This window comes from Anopheles coustani, chromosome 2 (genome assembly GCF_943734705.1).
Source record: "Anopheles coustani chromosome 2, idAnoCousDA_361_x.2, whole genome shotgun sequence".
Classification (NCBI taxonomy): Eukaryota; Metazoa; Arthropoda; class Insecta; order Diptera; family Culicidae; genus Anopheles; species Anopheles coustani.
In genome coordinates this window covers 56,529,379-56,549,045 of record NC_071289.1, presented here as the reverse complement: position 1 = coordinate 56,549,045, position 19,667 = coordinate 56,529,379, and the positions used below count along the sequence as shown (strand labels likewise).

The 19,667-nt window shown below is 46.0% G+C and overlaps 1 protein-coding gene across 1 annotated transcript in view; it reads right to left on the bottom strand.

The window, feature by feature from the left end:
• The window catches only part of LOC131261928 (transcriptional coactivator yorkie), a 40,278-nt gene extending 26,150 nt beyond the window's left edge, over positions 1-14,128 (bottom strand). The window contains exons 1-2 of the mRNA XM_058263795.1: positions 14,062-14,128; positions 10,817-12,213 (exon numbers count right to left, since the gene is read on the bottom strand). Of these exons, the coding sequence (XP_058119778.1) occupies positions 10,817-11,616 (800 nt within the window). The 5' untranslated portion in view covers positions 11,617-12,213; positions 14,062-14,128. The remainder of the gene's footprint in view (positions 1-10,816; positions 12,214-14,061) is intronic.
• Between the last annotated feature and the right edge of the window lie 5,539 nt (positions 14,129-19,667).

Here is a 19,667-nt window from a genome sequence, read left to right as displayed (position 1 = left end):
GACTGCTTACGCTCGTCCGTAGCGTTCACACAGCTACTTTACCCCAGACATCGCATGCCGTGAGTTAGGCCAGCAAAATCGAAAGAGAAGAAGTGTCCGTTCCACACGTAATACCAGTGTTAAGAGCTTGACTTTAGTGCCACTAACCCTGTGCGGCTCGGTGTGCTAGAGACCTAAGAGCAGCGAACCGAAGTGCTGCAAAGGGAGGATGGAGAGGGGGTTAAGAGTCTGCGATTTGATTTATTTTCATTCGACACCGTGCCCGCCTCGGCGGCTGTCTCTCGGTTTGGCAAAGGGGAGCGCTTAGATGATTCATAGCGGCTACAGAACCTCGGTTGGGCGTGCGTGCGCCTACGATTGCTGCCAAAATTTTGACGATCACCCAAGAGAAGCGTCCACCGTCGGCCGGACCAACGTTCGCTAAACCTTTGCCTCGTCCCTCGTCCCTCCCGCGCATAAGCGTAGGCTGCTTGTGTTCGGAGGTTGAACATCCGCTGTCAATAACGATCGGGTTCAACCGAAACCGAGATGCAGCTGATGGGCAGCTGCGACACGGAATGCGCAGGAAACAATCAGCAAGGGAGTGGAGCGGTGAAGAAAGGGGCTTCCGAATCTTCGGTGCGCCAAATGCCAAAAGTTGAACCCTGCCTGTTGTTAGTAGGGGTTTTCATTTTGCCGGGACCCCGGGTCTGCGACCGACTTCACTCTGACCTGGCGTTTGGTAGGACGCACGTTCGCCAGCACTGTCGGACACTTGGCCGTATTGAAATGGCGTACCGAGAGTGTGTTTCGCAAAGTCACGACCCGACCCCCTATTCTTAGGAACAATGTTTTTGGACAACTGCTCGGCAGCGGTCATCGGCATCATTACATGGTAGCGGTCCATTTTTAGTCATTGCAGTAAAGAGTTGAACGGCTATGCCAGGACAGCCCAGGACAGCCGCAAGGGGAGATGGGAGGGGATAGCCCAGGGGGAACGCAAACCGAATCGTCGGAAATCGGAAGTTGCGTTGACTCATAATGGCGCTTCCGAAAGCTTGTCCCGCGAGTTGAGAGGCTTTGACGTCACGTGCACGGTGGTGTTCCATGGCAGTCGGTTCGCTCGGCAGATTTCTTCTCCCATCGTCTGCGTGGGTGTTTGTGTGTGTTTTTGCGTTATCTCCTCCGGTGAAGCTGCGACCGTGCGCGACAAAGTAAGCGTTGCGTCATTGCGCAGCCTGCGGCGTTGCGTTGTAGCTGCTGCGCATTGCGTGATCGTGCGTGTTTACAAATAATCGAACGTGATCGCGTACACGCATGAGTGTGTGAGGGAACATTGGGTGTTACCGTGCGCGTGGCCGCGGCTTCCGTGCGTCCTGTTATGTTGGGCCCTATGTTTTGGGTCGGCTTTATTCTGTACTGTTCCACTGCAACCGATTGCGCTAATGTTAGGGTGGGTTTGCCAAATTTTAGATAAATTGATTTTTAATTAATCACCCTGATCATGCTTTCAGCATAGAGATAAATAATTATTTTTGATTATGTGTTTCTAAAAGGTATGAAAACCATTGATTAATTTTCTTGTTTGGATTTCAGCAAACGTTTGTGCAATTTGACGATTTTATATACGTTTAATCAGTTAGATTGATAATTTGTACATTTGTAAAAAAGAAATAAAAACTGTGTAGTTTTTTATTTAATTAGCCAAAACAGGAAAGCAAAGCTAATTAGAAAAAAAACATACTGCTCAATAGAAAAATGCAGAAGAAATCGTTACCACCATCTTTGCGATCACGTGCGCGAGCAAGCGTACGATCTGAATGTCTTTTCTTTTTTCCGTTGGTTTTGCGTTGCCAGTTGCGTTTTTTATACATTTTTTGTTCTTCATTTTCTACAGCGTAGTTCTAACTTTCGACCGCGAACAGTTGGGCTCGAGCAACAGTGTGCGCGGCAAATAGCGCGATGCACCCTTCGGAAAAGCCGCTTTCCGTTGCGCATTGTCATGTCTGCGGAGCTCGAGCTGGGTAAGTAATACGAGCTCCAGATCGTCGCGACTCCACCGAACAACAATCGGCGATGGCGGTGATTTTTCGCTTTGTTTTTCTTTGGTATCCCGTCTGTCTCTCCCTCCCTTCACACCCGAATGTTGCGGGCGAAATGCGTTTGCCGTCAGAATATTGAGTTCGTTTTTCGTTCCGGCGTGCCTGGTTTAAATTCTTCACTTGGTTGCACTTTCCAGACATCCGTATCCGTCCCAACCGTTCGCACGTCCTTCGCCATTCGCCGTCGGTGGCTTTTTTGCGATATTAAGCAAGAGGCAAGCATTCGCGCGATCGCATAAATGCATCCTCATCCTGTGCACAGTGCAGCGGGCGACTGCAGCTACAATAAAAAACCACTCACACGATCATCGACGCATCGCCTCTAGACTGAGGCTTCATCCTCACACCAGACACCGTTTACGTACACCGCGTTGGGAGCATACTTTCCAAACGAAATACAGGAATGTATGTCGCCCGCTTGCTTCTGCCCGGTGCTAATGGTATGTTTGGTGAAGGTGTAGAAACACCCGAAGACTACACAGTCTGCCGTGTTCTTTCTTTGTTGCCCGTCGACGGCCAAAACTGTCACGATTTGTTGAATTTAGCGCATCATTAAATCGAGGAAGATAAAACTCTTGCACCGAACGCCAAAATTTGATACATTCGAAAGAGCGGACGAGTTTTGATTACACTTTACTGCCACATGTAAAATGCAAAATATACAGTTACAGTTGTTTGCCTGAACGTGTCTCATGGGGTTTGGTTTGTTTTTTTTTCTCGGAAGGAGAACGTATTCTAGCAAACGTCAGCAGTAGCAAAAGGCAGTTTTAGCATGTTTGATTGATGTTAATCACCAATTGAAAATCGTAAATTCAAAGTAAATTACATTTGTCAAAAAGAAAATCAATATCCTACGGATGAAAATGTTGGATTACTTCAAGGCTTGAATGTGGACAAAATGTGGTTTTCTGCGTTCCCCCCCCAGGTCCGTAAATTCTGCCTCTTTGGCGAAAGGAATTCCTGTCCAACTTCTGTGTTGTACCGGCCTGGCAACGGGATAGTGGTGGGGGGAAACAATGCTGGGGAACGTGGTGGCGAGACGGCGAGAAGAAATTTAAATTTAAATTAATTTTATATTTAAGCCCCAATCTTCTGTCACCCCGAAAATAGAAGATTGTTTTGTTTTTCGATTTTGCATATTTGCGTTTCGGCTGGTCTTTTCTTTTTCACCGCATCCCGTTGCTTGGTTTTTCTTTCATTTGGATTTCGATATGCCGCGCGTCGGTGGCGTGCTGCATGTGATGGGTCGGATTTACTTGTATGTTTATTTGTATTCTCTTAGGCAGAAGCATCGATAAAGAAGAAACCGTCTTCCAACGAGCATGGAGAAAATGATTTTCAATCGACTGAACGTCCACCTTGGCTGCCTATCAAAACTTTGCTACCAAAAAACTAGGAGCACACACTTCCGCGTGCCATCGCGATCTACCAAAAACAAAAAGAAATCCATGATAAAACCATCCACCGTCCAGGCTCTATGCTCTATTTTTGCACCTCCGATTTTCAGATCAGATCAAACCAATGGTGATTGTGGTGGAGGGAAGGGGGGAGGGGAGGCGAGGTTCTCCATAAGCGTCCAAAGAAGTGTCCCCCCGCCCACGTCTTATAGTTTCCGCGTTTAGTACCGAGCGGGCCACGACGCGCGCTGCTGACGTAGATGTATATGCTCTGTCTGTAATACCGCAGGATATATGGGATGGAGATAGATGATGGGCAGAAATGTTATTTTTAGCCGTATGTCAACACAACCGCCAACGACAGGTGATTGGATGGAGGGTAAAATAAAGCAATACAAACGCAACCCAGCGAATCGCATCCCAGTTCGGTTCGGTCGTTAAAGGTTGACACCGGGGGACGTCCGGTGGGAGTATGAGCGTCCATTTATATTATGGCACCGTAGCGAAAGGTAGAATTTCCCAGAGGGCGCGTGCTACGAGGTGAGAAGTTTGATAAAAAGGTAGCACCAAAACATGAGGAAGTTAAACGCTCAAGATCACTGGTATTCCGGGGAAGCAAGCGTCAGTTTTGTTTAAAGTGGTTATAATTCAATACAATCATTTCATCTTAGGATCTTTCAACGTGGCGTAAAAACGATTACGTATTGGATACATTTTTCATTCCCAACTATTTGATGATATCAGGGAGATGATACCAGGAACGCAATCCATCAACAGGTGAATCATTCATCGTTCTTTCATTTCGTGGTAAAAAGACAGATAAATGACAACCACATCCTTCGTTGGTTTCACGTTTCCCCTAAACTAGGACGACACCGTTTGGTGGTAAAAATGCAATTCTCCTTTATTTTATTTGTCACTAAGGTATCCGTTTTCATCTTGAAGATGACCACCAGACCATTTCCCCAAGTGCCTGCGCACAATTATTATTATTATCTTCCCGAGGATCACTTTTTTTTTGGGTCGCGAAACATCATTCAGTTCTTCGCTCCGTCCGGCATTATTTGTTTTTCACATAATTCAGCACCATCAGATGAATTCGTGGAATGTCCGAATCATAACCGACTGGCGCGCGGCACTCGCGCAAAGCGTTTGTTTGTCACCAAACGGAAGAGGAGCTCCTGGCTGGTTGATTGAAGTCCGTTTCCACGGAAATATTTTTCCCCGCAAGTAGTGAAAATGTGGATAGAAGATGGCATGGGGCCGGCGAGGGAAAAACATATGCGCGGAGGTGGGCTGGGTGAAAGAAAATTCTCGGTTTGTCTTGTTGCTGTGTTAGCGATGAGACCGGATGCCTATAAACCCGTGAAAACAACCATTCCGGTGGGCGCCAACGTTGATCTCGCGAAACCACTAACGAAAGGAACCAAACTAGGGGTTTCTTTTTGGCAGGGGAGCGGAAAAGTGGACTTTTGGTCGTGGTGTTCTGCACGGTGGGAACCTAAGTATGGAAAAATTGTTCGAGTCTGCAATAAAATTGGAGTTGATGGATGCGACCGTTGATTCTCTTTTTTCCACCTTGGATGTGTGTCATTTTGAGTTTTCCAATTTCCACGAACCTGTCCCTTGCGCTTGGCGCGGGTGGTTTTGGCAGGATGCGACTTTTGAGAAGCATTCCGGCACAGTGACACATCAAGCGTATCGTGTGAGTGTAAATCTTTGAAATTTTTTGAATATTTTCGCATTCCCACGGCGCCAGCAGGCAGCAAGTGGTTGATTTAAAGACTTGTTGTTGTTTGGTTGTTTGGTTGTTTTGTTATTTACTGGCCCATATCTTGAATTCCTTCCGTTTTCTTTGATGCTCTCCGAGTTCACGCGTCATATGTTCAGGCGGTTTATGAATTACAGCACATTAGATGAGTAACGGATTTGGTGAGAAAATTCCACGAAATTGTAAGCTGGCCAAGCCATGCAAAAATAGCAACGAAAAAAAACGGGAAAAGTAATAGAAAAGACTACTCCCGAAAAGTATAAAGCGTTCGTGTTCTCGCGCGCGCTTCTACGTCGTGTACATCGCCATAAAACGGAATGGATTGGAACGAATTTATGGAATAATTGCACCGATCTGAATGAGGTGTGCTCAAAATGGTCGCTTCCTGCGTGTCCCTGTTTTTTGTTTTTTGTGTTGGTATACCTCCCTTTTCCGTTCACCACAACTCACCATTGTTCGCGATCATTCCGTGGGAAATTTGGGATTAAAGGAAGTCGAACGGTTTGCTTGCGGCGAAGTGTTTTCGTCTCTTGGGGTAAGAACGATAACTCAAACAGTATGAGTCAGAGGGAATTTGGTTAAAACCATTTGCAAGCTCGATGTGTCTTTACTTTTGTCTTTACAGTACCACTAAGCTTCAGACAGTTCAGATTAAGTAACGAAAGTAATGATGACGTCGTACGCGTGCGAATGTGGAGCACTCGTCGAAAACAAACGATCGATCGATCATCATTAAGCTAGGTCGGAGATAAATCGGTACACTGATAAATTTTAACTGCCCTTTACGGATTCATCCTCCTCGTGTTGGTTCCGAAATTCATTGCCACCCCACCTTAAAGGGCTTTGCACGTACAAGCAGCAGAAGAATTGAGTTAAAGAAAATATGAACGAGCCTATTTCATACTTCGGCAAGTATATTACTTGCGTCTGCAGTCCAATATACCAGGATGCCGGGCAGCCGGATAAGTACAAGAATGTAACATGGTACTTGCTCCGCTTGCATCCATACCCTCCCCGAACAGGTCGGCATGATTTGGATTTCCCATAGACTCATTTCATGGTAAATTCCTCGCGTATCCGGTTACACTGGGCGGCTTGGTAGTAGCCCTCCATGTGGCCACTGCACCACCATCGTCATGGCACCACCGATTGTGGTTGCGCGTATCTTTTTTTAAGAACGAGAAGACGAACAAAAAAATAAGTTCCTAAACCCTTTCACACCATAGTGCGCACTTGGACCGACGCACCGGACCTGGGCTCAGGGGTAATAATCATTTTGCTGATTCATTGCGCTCAAGAACCTCAGAGTACCAACGGTGGTTCGCCAGCAGGTCCTTCCATCTCCAAAACGGTCCGCGCGAGCAGCATCGCCAGCGTGTCCCAGGGTCTTCGCATTTTTCTTCCTTCACCACGTATCAGGTGTTCTGGGCTTTCGAAAGGTTTCCAGGAAAACTACTTGAGACGCATCGGACCGGCCGGACTGTGTACTCTATCTCTTTGGGGCTCTCTTCTTAACGGCGGGTTGAGCAAGCGGGGATAGTATGAATCTCAACCGTAACCGCCGCGGTAACGGCTTCTTAACATTCTTCCCGTAGCTGTGCGAGTTAGCTTCCTCCCCTGGTCGTCGTGCACTTGACGGTGTTAATTATTTACCTTTGCGGGTCTTGGCCTAAGGAAACATTAACGGAAGAGAGTAGTGTTGTACCTTATGAATCTTTAGGCGAGATTCATTCATATGAATCTTTCATCTATAGCTCATTCAGATTGATTCTTGAACCTTTTGGGATCTGAATCTAAAACATTGATCAATCTTTCGAAACCTTAGTGAATCTTTCGTGAATCGTTCACGAATATTTATTCTTCTTTCATTGGCTTAGATTAAGCGACATCAAAACGTGTCTCTCTTAATATTTTTTGGCTTTTTCTTTTCTGTTATTATATCATTAAAAACTGTTTGGGATTCGAAAACGAAGCAGACTTTCATCAATCTGAATCGGAATTACACAACTCTAAAAGAGCGACATATGGAACAGGCAAGGACCTGGAGCAGTGACGTGGCACGTCCGATAGAACCTAACGTTAAACTGCCGACGCGGCCAGCTTGCTTGTAGACATTTGTCTAACCGACACCAAGGCATCCGAAGCCATCTGTTATTACTGTTTCCACCGAAATGCCGATGTGATTGTCTGTGCGATCGTTTCGTCACGGGATCACGCGCACTGTACGCGACGACGAGTTGATTAGCATTTGGTAGGCATAGTTTAATTAAATTTTTTGATGTTACCGAAAAGGTTTTAATTAAAAATAATTGATCCAATGTTCAATGAAGTCAGAGGTGAGTAGCCGAGGGAGGAGTCACGAGTGCGAAACATCAAAGGCCGGAGTGTGGTGGTTCCAGAAGCCACCGAAATCACAAACGACCAGTGGGATCGCGTATCGTGTGACGGTTCAATCGAAGAGCGACCACCAACGATCACGGAGTGTAATGATTGATCGTTACGATCGTAACGAATGGGTGTTTGGTTGTGTGTGCCTTTAAAAACCTTTTTACTGACCGTTCCTTTAGCAATCGGGCGTGCGTTTCACCTTGAGTAAAACACCAGACATCGAAAGGCGGACAACTCTTATCTTATCACCCGGGAACAACCAGTTTTGTGTGTTTTCTGTGCCGTCCTCCCTGCTCGCCTCCAAAACATGTTCTTACAGCAGGCGTTAGGTCAGCGGAATCGGCGGTAAGATACGGTGCGCGATGGTTTGCCACCTACCAATACATGGCGCATCGCTCCGATAGCACCACAGGTCCCGCCGTCGGCGACTCGCAAAAGATACAGACGTATGTACACGGGCTAGCACCGACAGGCGGGCAGAAGGCAAAACATGCAACTCCTCCTAGGACCTAGCATACACCGGGCCGATACAAATTACAGCATCTTCTATTTCCGTCATCGTGAGGTCACTGTCACCGCTACCACACCCTTCTTACTAGCTAACACATACCGTCTGGAGGCAGCGACTCTGGGCGAAGGGTGATGATACTGATTGGGCTGATAATCAGAGCAACATCGATGCGCGAGGAGGAAGGAAGTCCCGGACCCGGTGGGGGCCGATGTTCTTTACGCCATACAGCGAGGGGCGGGAAGTATCGCGCGTCCCCTGATGCTGACCTACCTCGATCTTCTCCGATCTGCGGCCTCTTTCTCTCTCTTTTCATCATTGACGGCATCGCGATAACCTACACAACACACAGGGCTAGTCAACCCTCCCTCCTCCCTTTCGCCCCCACCAAACCGGTCGTTACTCTCCCCGCCACGATTCGCGTTTGTGGAGTTGATATTTTTCAATTATGATTATTAGCAGCGCCCCCAGGCCGTGGGGGTACCGTTATAAAAGGCAATGGTACGGTTGAACATGGACAAGGAAGCGAAGGAAGCGGTAGTTATTAGAACTGCTGTATAAAGTCATATGCCAACAACAGGGGGAGTCGCACTCAGAACTTTCTACGTATGGTGTTTCAGACTTCAGCGACAAAGGTAGCATCTCCTACACCTTAGCTTCAATCTTCTGGAATTGGGATTGGTCAAGGTTTACCGGAAAGTTCCGCCTATGACCTCATACATTAGACCTCTAAGGAATTAAGTTCCAAAATGTGGAATAAAGTTCCACATATGACCTTATATACTAGACCTCAAGAAATTAGGAAGTTAAATGTAAAAATGTAAAATTCAACACACTTCATCAACCAGATGCTACAGTGACACGAACTTGCAAGAGAATAAACTTCCAGCTTGGTGGAGTTGATGGGTGCTTCGGAGAGCAGTTATTCGCCCTCTTCACTTCGATCCCATTCATAAAACTTGAGCAGACGGGCATTGACCATTGGTAGATTGAGGAATTAACCTTTTTATGATGGTGACGCGGTAGCCCGAGGCTACGAAACTCTTGAAGGCGCTACATCACATGAACGGCTTAAGAGTCTCGAGTGATAGAATGAAAGAGAGAGGGGTTAGGTTTAGCCAACTTCAATGCACGTGATTTGCCTCGACAAGTAGACAAGTGTGTTGAAACGGGATTTATTATAACAAACCAATCGGTGCTTGACTAAGAAACATCATCATCCAGAAGGTGAGGAAGATTACTGTGTATTACACTTTTTGTGCAACATGCTAGTGGAGCCGCGTTGAGGTAGATGGACGCTTTTTCGTGTGGTTGTGAAATAGTTCATCTCCCACCTTCGCATGGAAAAGCAATGCTGGGGCAAGCGTTACTCTACCGAAGAGGGTCTTCTTGTGACATCTTGGATTGGCTAAAGGACACCGCGGCATGCCACAAAAGGCTTCCCCGCGCGAAGGGGGAGTGTTGTTCTGCTCGGTGAATGGTTTAATTATGGTCTCTCGTAGCTGGCCCAGCCATGCGAAGGCTGAGGGACAACCCAAAACGGAAGGGCGAAATGGACGAATTGGACATCAATTGGCACACACAAACAACAGCGCCCCAAAATGATGGAATGTGCTAAAAAACGAAACAAACGTCGCCCAAGCTGGCGGTCTGTTCCGTTTGATTAGTTTGCGCTTGAGCGGGGCCCTAAATCGGGACAAGAAACAAGTGTAAAAACACTTGCCATCCTTGGTGAGTGTGTGTTTGTGTGCTTATGTCGCGGTCGAAATTAAAGCGTTTCCGGAGCGAGCGTGCCATTGCGTGTCTTGCTCGGTGTGTGAAACGACAGAAAGGTACATAAGGGCCGTTTGCAATGAAGACACATCGTGTCGATGGAAAATTCTGGCGTTCTCACTTGGAACCTTCGGAAGTTGGAAAGTGGCCTGAGCCCAGCTTAGCAACATAGAAATTAATAAAACCATTGCTAAGTGTTTTATGACAAACATGCTTAATAATAACGTCGGCACACTAAAACCTCTTGAATTGTTTTCCGACTGAAGAGTACATGGATAACGTTATACCAATGGTTATTTATAGCTTTTGTACACACTCCATAACATCGGCTTTGAGATCGTTGTTTTCATGGTTGTCGCAAACGATGATCCCTTGAATAACAAATTTTATTCAATGGTCAAGGACAGCCGAGATAAGAGTGTTCATTGAGATCAACTTTTGCATGGATCAAGTTTTCCGTAAAGTACATCCCGCGGGACGTTATTGTTTTGTCATTAAGAAATTTACTGAAATCCTTTTAGAAACTCCACCTTGGATAAGTAGTTTGATAAGTCACTCAAGTGTGTTTGACTGTCTGGTTACACTACTGAAAGAGAATTTATATTGTTGGGATAGAGAGTCAACAGTTACATAAACGTTAACTGCATGTCCAAACTATGGAAAATTTCTCAAGAATGAAGGAAATATTACAGGTTATTCGGTACTGGGGGTAGTTGATCGGAGGGTTCTTAGCTGGAAGCCTTTAAACTTCGCTAGCAGAAGAAAAGCCTCGTTGGCCAGCTGGTGCAGTTTGGACTGGAAGGAAGGATGATGCATTCGATACCCAAAAGGAGCCAAAAGGAGCTCTCCTATGAAAATCTCAACGAAAAGGAAAATGCTTTATGATGAAGGTACTTACTTGATGTAGTAGATTCGACCATCCTGAGTCTTGGCCTGCTCCCAGCCGGGCGGCAGTTCGCCGAAGTTGGCGTGCAAGTTTGACACATCGTACGACCGACCGCGGCTGTGCAAATGCTGTATGGCCGCCTTGGACAGGGCGGCCTGCTGCAGAACAGCTGCCCCAAGACTGCTAGCGTCGTTCTGCTGGCCATTCTGTGCCGCTGCCACGGCCGCCGCCTTCTGCCCATTGACGACGCCAGCACCACCGCCGCTGCCACCTCCGCCGCCGCCACCGCCGGCACCGCCATTACCACCGTTCCCGCTGGCCGCCGCGGCCGCTGCTGCAGCCGCCACGGCCGCTGCCACCACACCACCCCCGAGACCGCCCATGCCCACCGGGATCTTGCCGAGTGAGGCCGGGCTGCTGTGCGCGCGGCTGTGATGAATCGGCAGCCCGTTCGGACCGGTCGTGACGCCCGTGACGCCGCCAAGGATTGTCGTGCCGGAGCCGAACGCCGAGTCGGCCGAGTTTTCGCGCGAATGTGACACCGACGGCGACTTGGAGCCGGACGACGGCGGCATGAAGAACGACTCCGGCAGCTTCCGCATGCGGTACGGGATCTGCAGCGGAAGCTTGTTGCTGAGCGTCTTGTCGAACAGCTCGTTCAGCTTATCGTTCGAATCTTTGTCGACCAGGATGATCAGGTTCTTCTTTTTGCTTGCGCCGGTCGGCTCGTTGTCCTCCGTGCCGTTCCCTGCCACCGCGGCCGCAACCGCACCCGCCCCACTACCACCGGCCCCGGGCGCGTTGTATGCCATGTTGATAAAGTGCTAGCTAGCGGCGAGTGCAGCGTTTGCAAACTCCTCGTAACACCAGTCGTTCGAGTCTTCTGGCCGGTTCTGGCTAATGGACTTGCACACCGTAATTCTGTCTCCTTCTTGTCTTAGCACAACCCGTTTTCGGTGGTGGTCACTGCGCTGTGCGAACTGCCCGCTTCTTGCTTCTGTGGTTCGGTGGAACTCCAAACTGTGGCAGAGATGCAGTATTTTGTTGTTGTTGTCTGTTTGAAAAGTTGTTTAACTGCAGCCGAACAAACCGGCGAATTGATTAACGAAAGCTTAAGGGGAGTTGAAGGCTCACTGTGGTTGCTTGGTTTAAGGGTACTTGGTACCTTCTTCTAGTAATAGCACTATTTCCGTTTTTTTAAATCCTCTTTCTAATTCCTTCTAACATTCAACACTGCACTTCACTTTTGCACCTTTGTACATGTTTGATTTCGATGCACCGCGGGACACGATGCACTCAACTTTCGTTTCTCTCCCCACCAGTCGTCAACTGGTGTAACTTTGCGAACGGAAAATTATAATCGAGAATCGTTTTTGTTCTACCACCAAAACTGTCGATGTTTATTTTCGCTGTAAAATAAAATACCGGATTAAAATGGGAGCCGGATTCACTTCCTCGCGGCGGGGCTATTCGTTTTCGCCCTTGGTTTCTTCTTTGCCGCGGTTTTGCTCCTGGGGTGCAATTTGTCTTAAAAAATGTAACAAGAAGATAACCTGCTGGTGCTACAGCAGATTCAAAGATTGCGTCAACGGTGTGTTTGTGTGAATGTGTGTACGTGTGTTTTTTTAGCGCGGTCGATCGTTCCCCCAGAGGAAACGCAGCCGATTGCGTGATTTTTCACTTCCTGTTTCACTGGTGGCGGTGTTGCAGTGCAACTCTTACTTAAACCCACTCGCATTCGCCGCGTTTTAGTGTGTTATTTGTTTTGAAGTAAGGGGTAAAACCACACACGATTATCTACAAACTGGACAGGGGTTGGCACTAGAAGTGCTGTCGATTGGCAGGACGAATCGCTGATTTTAACATTATCTGTCCTATCTTACTTTGTACTCCAAGAAAGTTCTTCATTGACATGATACTTTTTATTTTAAAATTAGATTCCGAAATAGAAATGTCTATTTAAACATTGTAGCACACTGCTTTGCAAACTAAGAAGCAAGAAAATTATGATCAATCAGGCAACTCGCGATCGAGGTTGGGCCAAGAGATCGATCGCACTTTCCGCTGCGTGCACGAACAACACTGACACTCGAGTGGCGTGCGGCTCTACGGAACAACGGGAAAATAGCGAGCTAATGGCGCAAGTAGTCTCGCGGACGCTCCCGCGAGAACACAAACACTACTCGCGATGTTGCTGATTGGACCGCTTCTCGCGCTTTAGAATGGGCGGAAGAGCGCTACGAACAGAGCGGGTGCTTTTGAACCCTTTCCGGTAGCAAGTATGGGAGTTGGGAGTTTTTCGGGGGGTGGTGATCGTCTATACAGTGTATGTGTGTATGCATGTATGGCCGCTGATCGCGGCACACTACCACTGCTAGTTGTGTGTGTGGCCAGCGTTTCAGCGTCCACATCCACCACGATGGCCCTAAGCTAGTGCCTGCTAATGTTCCAAGAAACACACACAGAGAACCTCTTTCGAACGGGATTGTGAAACACACGCCTTAACGCCAATGGGCCGAATATTCTGTGCAAGCAAACGATGAATGAAATCGCTATTCAATTGTTGTACTAAGTACGATTTAAAAACACTGGAAAACCAAACAATTTACACCAATTCGCACAACCGAAGGCGCAATTGGAGTTCCAGTGCATTGTGCAAACGTCATTACAGGTTACACAGAAGAGGGTGGATGCATGGCGATGGGGGCCACTTTGATTAATGGCGAATCCCTCTCCCATTCTCATCGTTTGCTTCTCACTCTTCTTCTATCGCAGGCCTGTTTTCCGCAGGCGGTTTTCCTTCTTTCCTCGCTTGTTTTGTGTTTGTTCTTCGGTCATTCACGGCTTCTTTCTCTGCCACATTTCGTTGCACGTACACCACACAATCAATGATCGCGATGCGTGTTTTTCTCTCTCGTTCTCTTTTAGATTTTGATACTTTGTGTATCCCCAGCATCCCAAGTTTTGGAACCCCTCCTCAACCGATCATACGCACTAACACCAATGCACGGGCCAGCGAACGCACACTTGTTCTTCGCCTCCTGCTGTTCTGTGCGCATTCGGCGATCTTCGCTTTCGCTTTAGTGTGTTTTTTAAATGTTTTGTTTATTGTTTTCGTAAGGACAAAGGCACGCTATCCTGTAGAAGGATAGCTCCAGTCAAGGAGCTGCCGCGAAGCACGATCACGATCAATCGCTGCTGCACACGCAACACATTTGCCTGCGTACGCACGCACACACATACACACAAACACCTACACCTCTCGACAGGTTACCGTTGTAAAGCAGTAAGCGAGAGACAGAGAGAGACGGATGGAGAGATTTGGACGACGCTGCTCACGATACGCGCAGACGACTGATCGCGCAGACGACTCCCAGACGACTGATCGCTTCCATCCGATCGACCCGCTTCTCATCGTTTGCACCGCCCTTCGCGGAGGGTCGCCTTGGAGGCCTGAAGGAGGGTGCAGCGATCTTGCGCCGTGGTGTGTAGGCACTTTGCGACGTTGCGTCGTCGTCGAGGAGTTGAACAACTTCTCCGCCGTTTTCTTAGCGATCATACCTGTTTGCTTTTTTTGTCTTTACTCTCTCTTTCTCTGTCTCCTGGTTCGGTCCTCGCACAGACACCTTTCTTCGATCCATTCGTACCTGAGACGCTGCCCAGACGGTGCAGTCGCCCTTTCGTTCACAATTGTCTCTTTCTCAAGCCTCTAAGCTTCGCTCCCTCGCTCGCTTGTTCGCTCGGTCTGCTCTGGGTTCTCCGCAGGCGCAGACTGCTGCTGGTTGACGCTAATGCGTTTTGCCTTTCTGCTGACTTGTTGACGTGGTTGTTGTTTTTGTTTTTAATTCATAGATTTGTATTGATTTTTTTTTGGTTTTGGTTTTGGTTTTGGTTTCGATTCCGTTCGGATCATAGGATGGCGCTTGCTTGCTTCAAGGGGAATTTTCCAATGAGTTCTAATTTTAAGTAAAGCAACACGTATTTATAAAAAGTTACAACAATGTAAACAAAACCTTTTACCCTGTTTTCTACTAATTGAATTGAAATTATTGATAACACTTTTTTCACACGTAAGAATGAATTGTCACCTTAGTTCATCGTAAAAACACAAAGACACACAAAATGATCTACCAAGTGCACTTCTAAGATTGAGCGGATAAGTTTTTAAACTTACCGTCGCTCTCTTGCCTTCTTTTGGTCATTAAATTTAACACATCTATTCTTGAAATTTTGCAAAGTAATTCTTTTCATCATATAGTTATAATTGACAACCATAAGTGAAATCTACTATGAAATTCTTTTGCTTGAAAATGTGATTGACGTTCTATAAAATAAAAATAAAATTAAAAAAAAACCTGCCAACCAGACTCTTCCGAATCGGGAATGAAAGAAGATCGCAAGATCTGATTTTTCTCGGGTTGCACTATCGGTAAAAAACTGGCGACTGCAGTCACTACGTACGACCAAACCGCACCGCGGGCTTCACTTGACTAATTATGATTTGATCCGAGTACCAATTTTTTCCACGACTAGTGGACGCTTACACATTTTCGTTCGCGTGTGTGAAGTTGATGGTCGATGTGTGTGCGCGCCACGACAATCTTTCGCTGCTCCACCAAACAAACTGTAATCGCGGAACGGGTTGAAGCCTCCCTCTATTATTTTGCCGGGCGCAGCGGGTAGTGTGTGGAGGCCCTTCTGGGCCTGGGCTGATGGTGTTGGTAAGCGCCACCCCGCGGAAGGCTTCGATCGGTGGCGTTTTATTTTAATGGCTGGTGAGCCCCACGAGCTTGGACGATAGAGAGAGAGAGAGAGAGAGAGAGAGAGAGAGAGAGAGAGAGAGAGAGAGAGAGAGAGAAGAGAGAGAGTAGAGAGAGAGAGAGAGAGAGAGAGAGAGAGAGAGAGAGAGAGAGAGAGAGAGAGAGAGAGAGAGAGAGAGAGAGAGAGCGAATGCTCTGAAAAATCGCTGCTCGCTTAAAAAAATAAACAATCATCCCCGATAGAATGAATGTAGCGAGTCGTTGGGTTTTGAACAGCTGCTAGAAGTGTGTGTGTGTGTATGTCAAACGTCTTAAAACATTAGCTAGCCCTAGCTGGATCTTATCCATTCCCATGGAGATACCAATTGGTATAACTTAAGTTATACTAAGTTTGTTTTTCGTCAAACGGAGCAAATCTCAGATCATTTAAAACGCTTATCATAGTTAGTAGAAATGTGTGAATTGCTATAAAATAATATTGAAAACTTGGGAAACTGGTTTTTAAAAGAAGTAAAGAGAATTGTTGCTGCTTCTTAATTTCTCTGTCAATTAGTGGCAGCGAATGACACATAATATAAATTCCATTTAGAAATGAATTAGTTTTCTGTAACTGCATCCAATGGAAATATTCGAGAAGCTTTGTTATCTCGAAAAGCTTTGTCACCGTCCAAAATGTTGTGTGTTCCATCGCCGGGAAGCGTTCGCGGTGCAACTAGCGACAAAGTTTTAAAATTGCAGCCCTTTTTGAGCGGGATTTATGTTTCGTGTTCTCTAAAGCACCAGGACGATATATTGTACTGAATTTGCTCAGTTTACCTCAATTTATCGGCACTCCGGTGATTTTATTCCATGTAGATCTTTTCAATAACATATGACATGAACTGTAGCGTTAAATGTTTTTCAGAAGGTTACTATACTATGCCATTCTTCAGTCATTATATTAGACCATCTTTTTTTTTCATAAAAGATGGAAATTGCTTACCAACTTCTCGTGAGATTTAACTTTTAACCACCACGTTTACCTGCAATCCTTTCAAAAGACTTACTAGTTTGTGCAAATTACCAGGTTCAGTTCAATTGGCGTTCATTTCGTGATGCGAGGATATCCCTGTTCTATCCAATTGAACTACTCTGCGATCGATTCGCGCAAACAACTGTTGCGGTGTGTATGGACACCTCTCAAACTGTTCGCCACCGCAGGCACCGGACCTATTGTGCACTACTACCTACAGAAGGGACATCGTGTGAATCAACTTTTCTTCTCGTGAATTCGCCGTTTGAATGGAAGGAGGGGATCACGCTAGTGATTCTTCGTTGGCCTCATCCTACAGGTGCGACGGTGATTAAGAAGCTCTCGCGCTCTCTCTCTAGCTCTCTCTCTCTCTCCCTCTTTGCGGTCCTTTAAATCTTTATCTTGCGCTGCCTTGATGCAGCTCTTACGTTGCTTCCAATTTCTCAGAATTGTTCTCTCATTCACGCATTTTCATTCCGTCTCGGCTTTGCCTCTTTGGATCATTTTCTACCGAAGATTTTTTCCGTTGTTTCTTGCACGTATTCAATTCTTTCTCTTTCTACTTGTACTATCTACCCAGGGACAACGATATAGCAAAGATAAACCAGAAGAAGCATGATCGTTATGCTGAACTTTCTTAAGTTTTGTTCGTTGCGGCGATCAAAATTTACATTTAAAGATTCACTATTTTTACACTTTTTTCGGACACGTTGGAAACTTTATTAAAATCTTCTTCATCGGGATCATGATGGCTAAAGTATATTTTTTTATTTTTGTGTTTGATTAAAATGATGTTCAAATTAATTAACCTAACTTAACACCACAAGTCGTACTAAAATACATACTTTAAATTCATTAAACAATTCGTAAATCTTATCTTTATGTACTCCCGGCTATGCTAAACCATTCTGCCCCGAATGAATAGTGTGCGTGCACATACGTACACACGTGTTTGTGGGATGCTCCAAGCACCTTCGGAAAGTGTCTACCAGCTCGGGATCACCACTCTAAAATCACGGCTGTATCACACACGACAGACAGGTAGAAAACAGGTTATTTATTCCATTCCTCCGATTGCCTTTTTTATGTCCATTTTATCTGGCTTCACCGTTCCACCTTTTTTTGCCCGCCGTTCCTTGCTCACCTTCCCTCACCCCGCATCCGTGTCCCAGCAAAGGACCGGTGTGCCGCCTCGAGCGTGCTCCGGTGAGGTGCGCATCCGCACGCCTTCTCCAGGCCCTTTTCACATTGCGCTCCTTTGCCACAAACACTGTTCCGAACGGCATGTCTCAAAGCCGCGAAATCGAAGACCGTCCTGTAGCATGTAAAACCCTAAACGCGATGGTGGCCGAAAGAGCGTTTTTCGAGTGTCATTTTTCCCGATCTTCTGGGCTCGGCCGGTCCTGCTAAGCGTCGGAGTCCTCTCCACTACACCGCGACCGATAGCGCCGTTGATCGCGAGCAGATTCTATCTAATGGTCGATTGTCGAGTCTGGTACGTCTTCTTCTGATTCGCCTTCGGGGACGACGTGGAGTGCTGCATCATCAGCATGATCTCCATCTTCGTTTCACGTCACGTTCTCGAACACCCGGTCGATGTCTGTGTGGCGCACTCTAACTCGAAGTCTCGAAGTGCAAGATACCCAGCTATTGCCAAGGTGTTTTAGGTGGAGTCCATTAAATGTCCAAAATTATTTGTTAGATTGGCACACGTTTCATTAAGAAATATATTGTTTGGCTACCAAAACCCTTTTGACAATCAAAAAAGTTTAGTTTGAACATTCGGTCAGTGATAAGGATAAGGAAAAAGCTTGAAATAATACTCTGTTCTTAAACCAAACTTTGTCTCCGACTCGGTTGCTAGTTGGTATAGTAACCAAACAAGTTTGTCGACCACGGTACGCCAATCGAGGTGATGACGTCGATTGGCTCCGATCCTCCTAATTCCGCCTTGTATGCCTCACACGGTATTCTCTTTGCGAGAAAGCTCAAATGAAAGACAAAAATCGTCTCTGTCTCGATCGTCATGTCGTACATGCGGCTGACGAAAACTCGCCCGCTAAATGGTGGCTGGTTCAAAACAGTTTGAAGCGGTTTTTCTGAGGAGGTCGAGATAAAATTGCAATTAAAATGTTGCCAGACAATGCCGGCCATCACTTAAAACCAGAGTTCTGTACAGAATATGTATGTACGCGGTTATGTTTTCTGTTATATAAGCAATGTGCGTCTATTGCCATGATATCTCTTACTTATGCATTTGGTACTTTGAAGACCGTATGTTCAATTGTATACCATATTTATATTATATTTTCATGAAGAAATCATGCGTCCTTAATCATTTTAAACTTTACCGCCCTTCATTCTCAGTTAAAGAATCATTAATCCTTTATTTCAAGAGTAGCCGCTTCTTCCCCACTTGAGCATGCGTTACTCGCCATTGAGATTTGCACGGAATCGTACGGCCATCTTCCCCACAATTGGCATCGCAATTGGTTAGGCGGCCACAGCCCGCGGGACTTTATATAGGTGAGGCCGCATGCTGGAACATTGCACATTGCGTTCGTATAAAATATGTTTTATTGGGTTTTATGTTTTACATTTATTAACCATCGTAAACTTATGTATTATTATAGTATTATTTATAGTTTTGTTAATGTAAATAACTTTCTCAATCCGCAACATATCATAAATCTGGTATATTTTATGTGAGCTTAACTAGCCAATAGTACTATTGTCTAAGGTTTGCTCAGCTCTTCTTCTTCTTCTCCTACGTCTGTGAGGTTTACTCTAGCACCCCTGGGCCTTTGCAAGCTAACCTGCAGGGTTAAAGGAGTTCTAAGGAGTTAAAGATCGGCTACTAAGACCATATGTCCGATACGTCAAGTTCAAATAATGTACTTATTGTTTGTCAGACTAAGTATCCCCAAAAAATTGCGACTTTATTTTCGAGTGGCCGTATGTCTTCCTTAATAAAACTTGTTGAAAATAGTTTGAAATACATATTTAGCATAAATTTTCTTTTATAAATCTGAAATAATACGAAGGCCAGAAACGTACAACCCTCGTAATTCAAGTGGTCTTTATTTCTTTT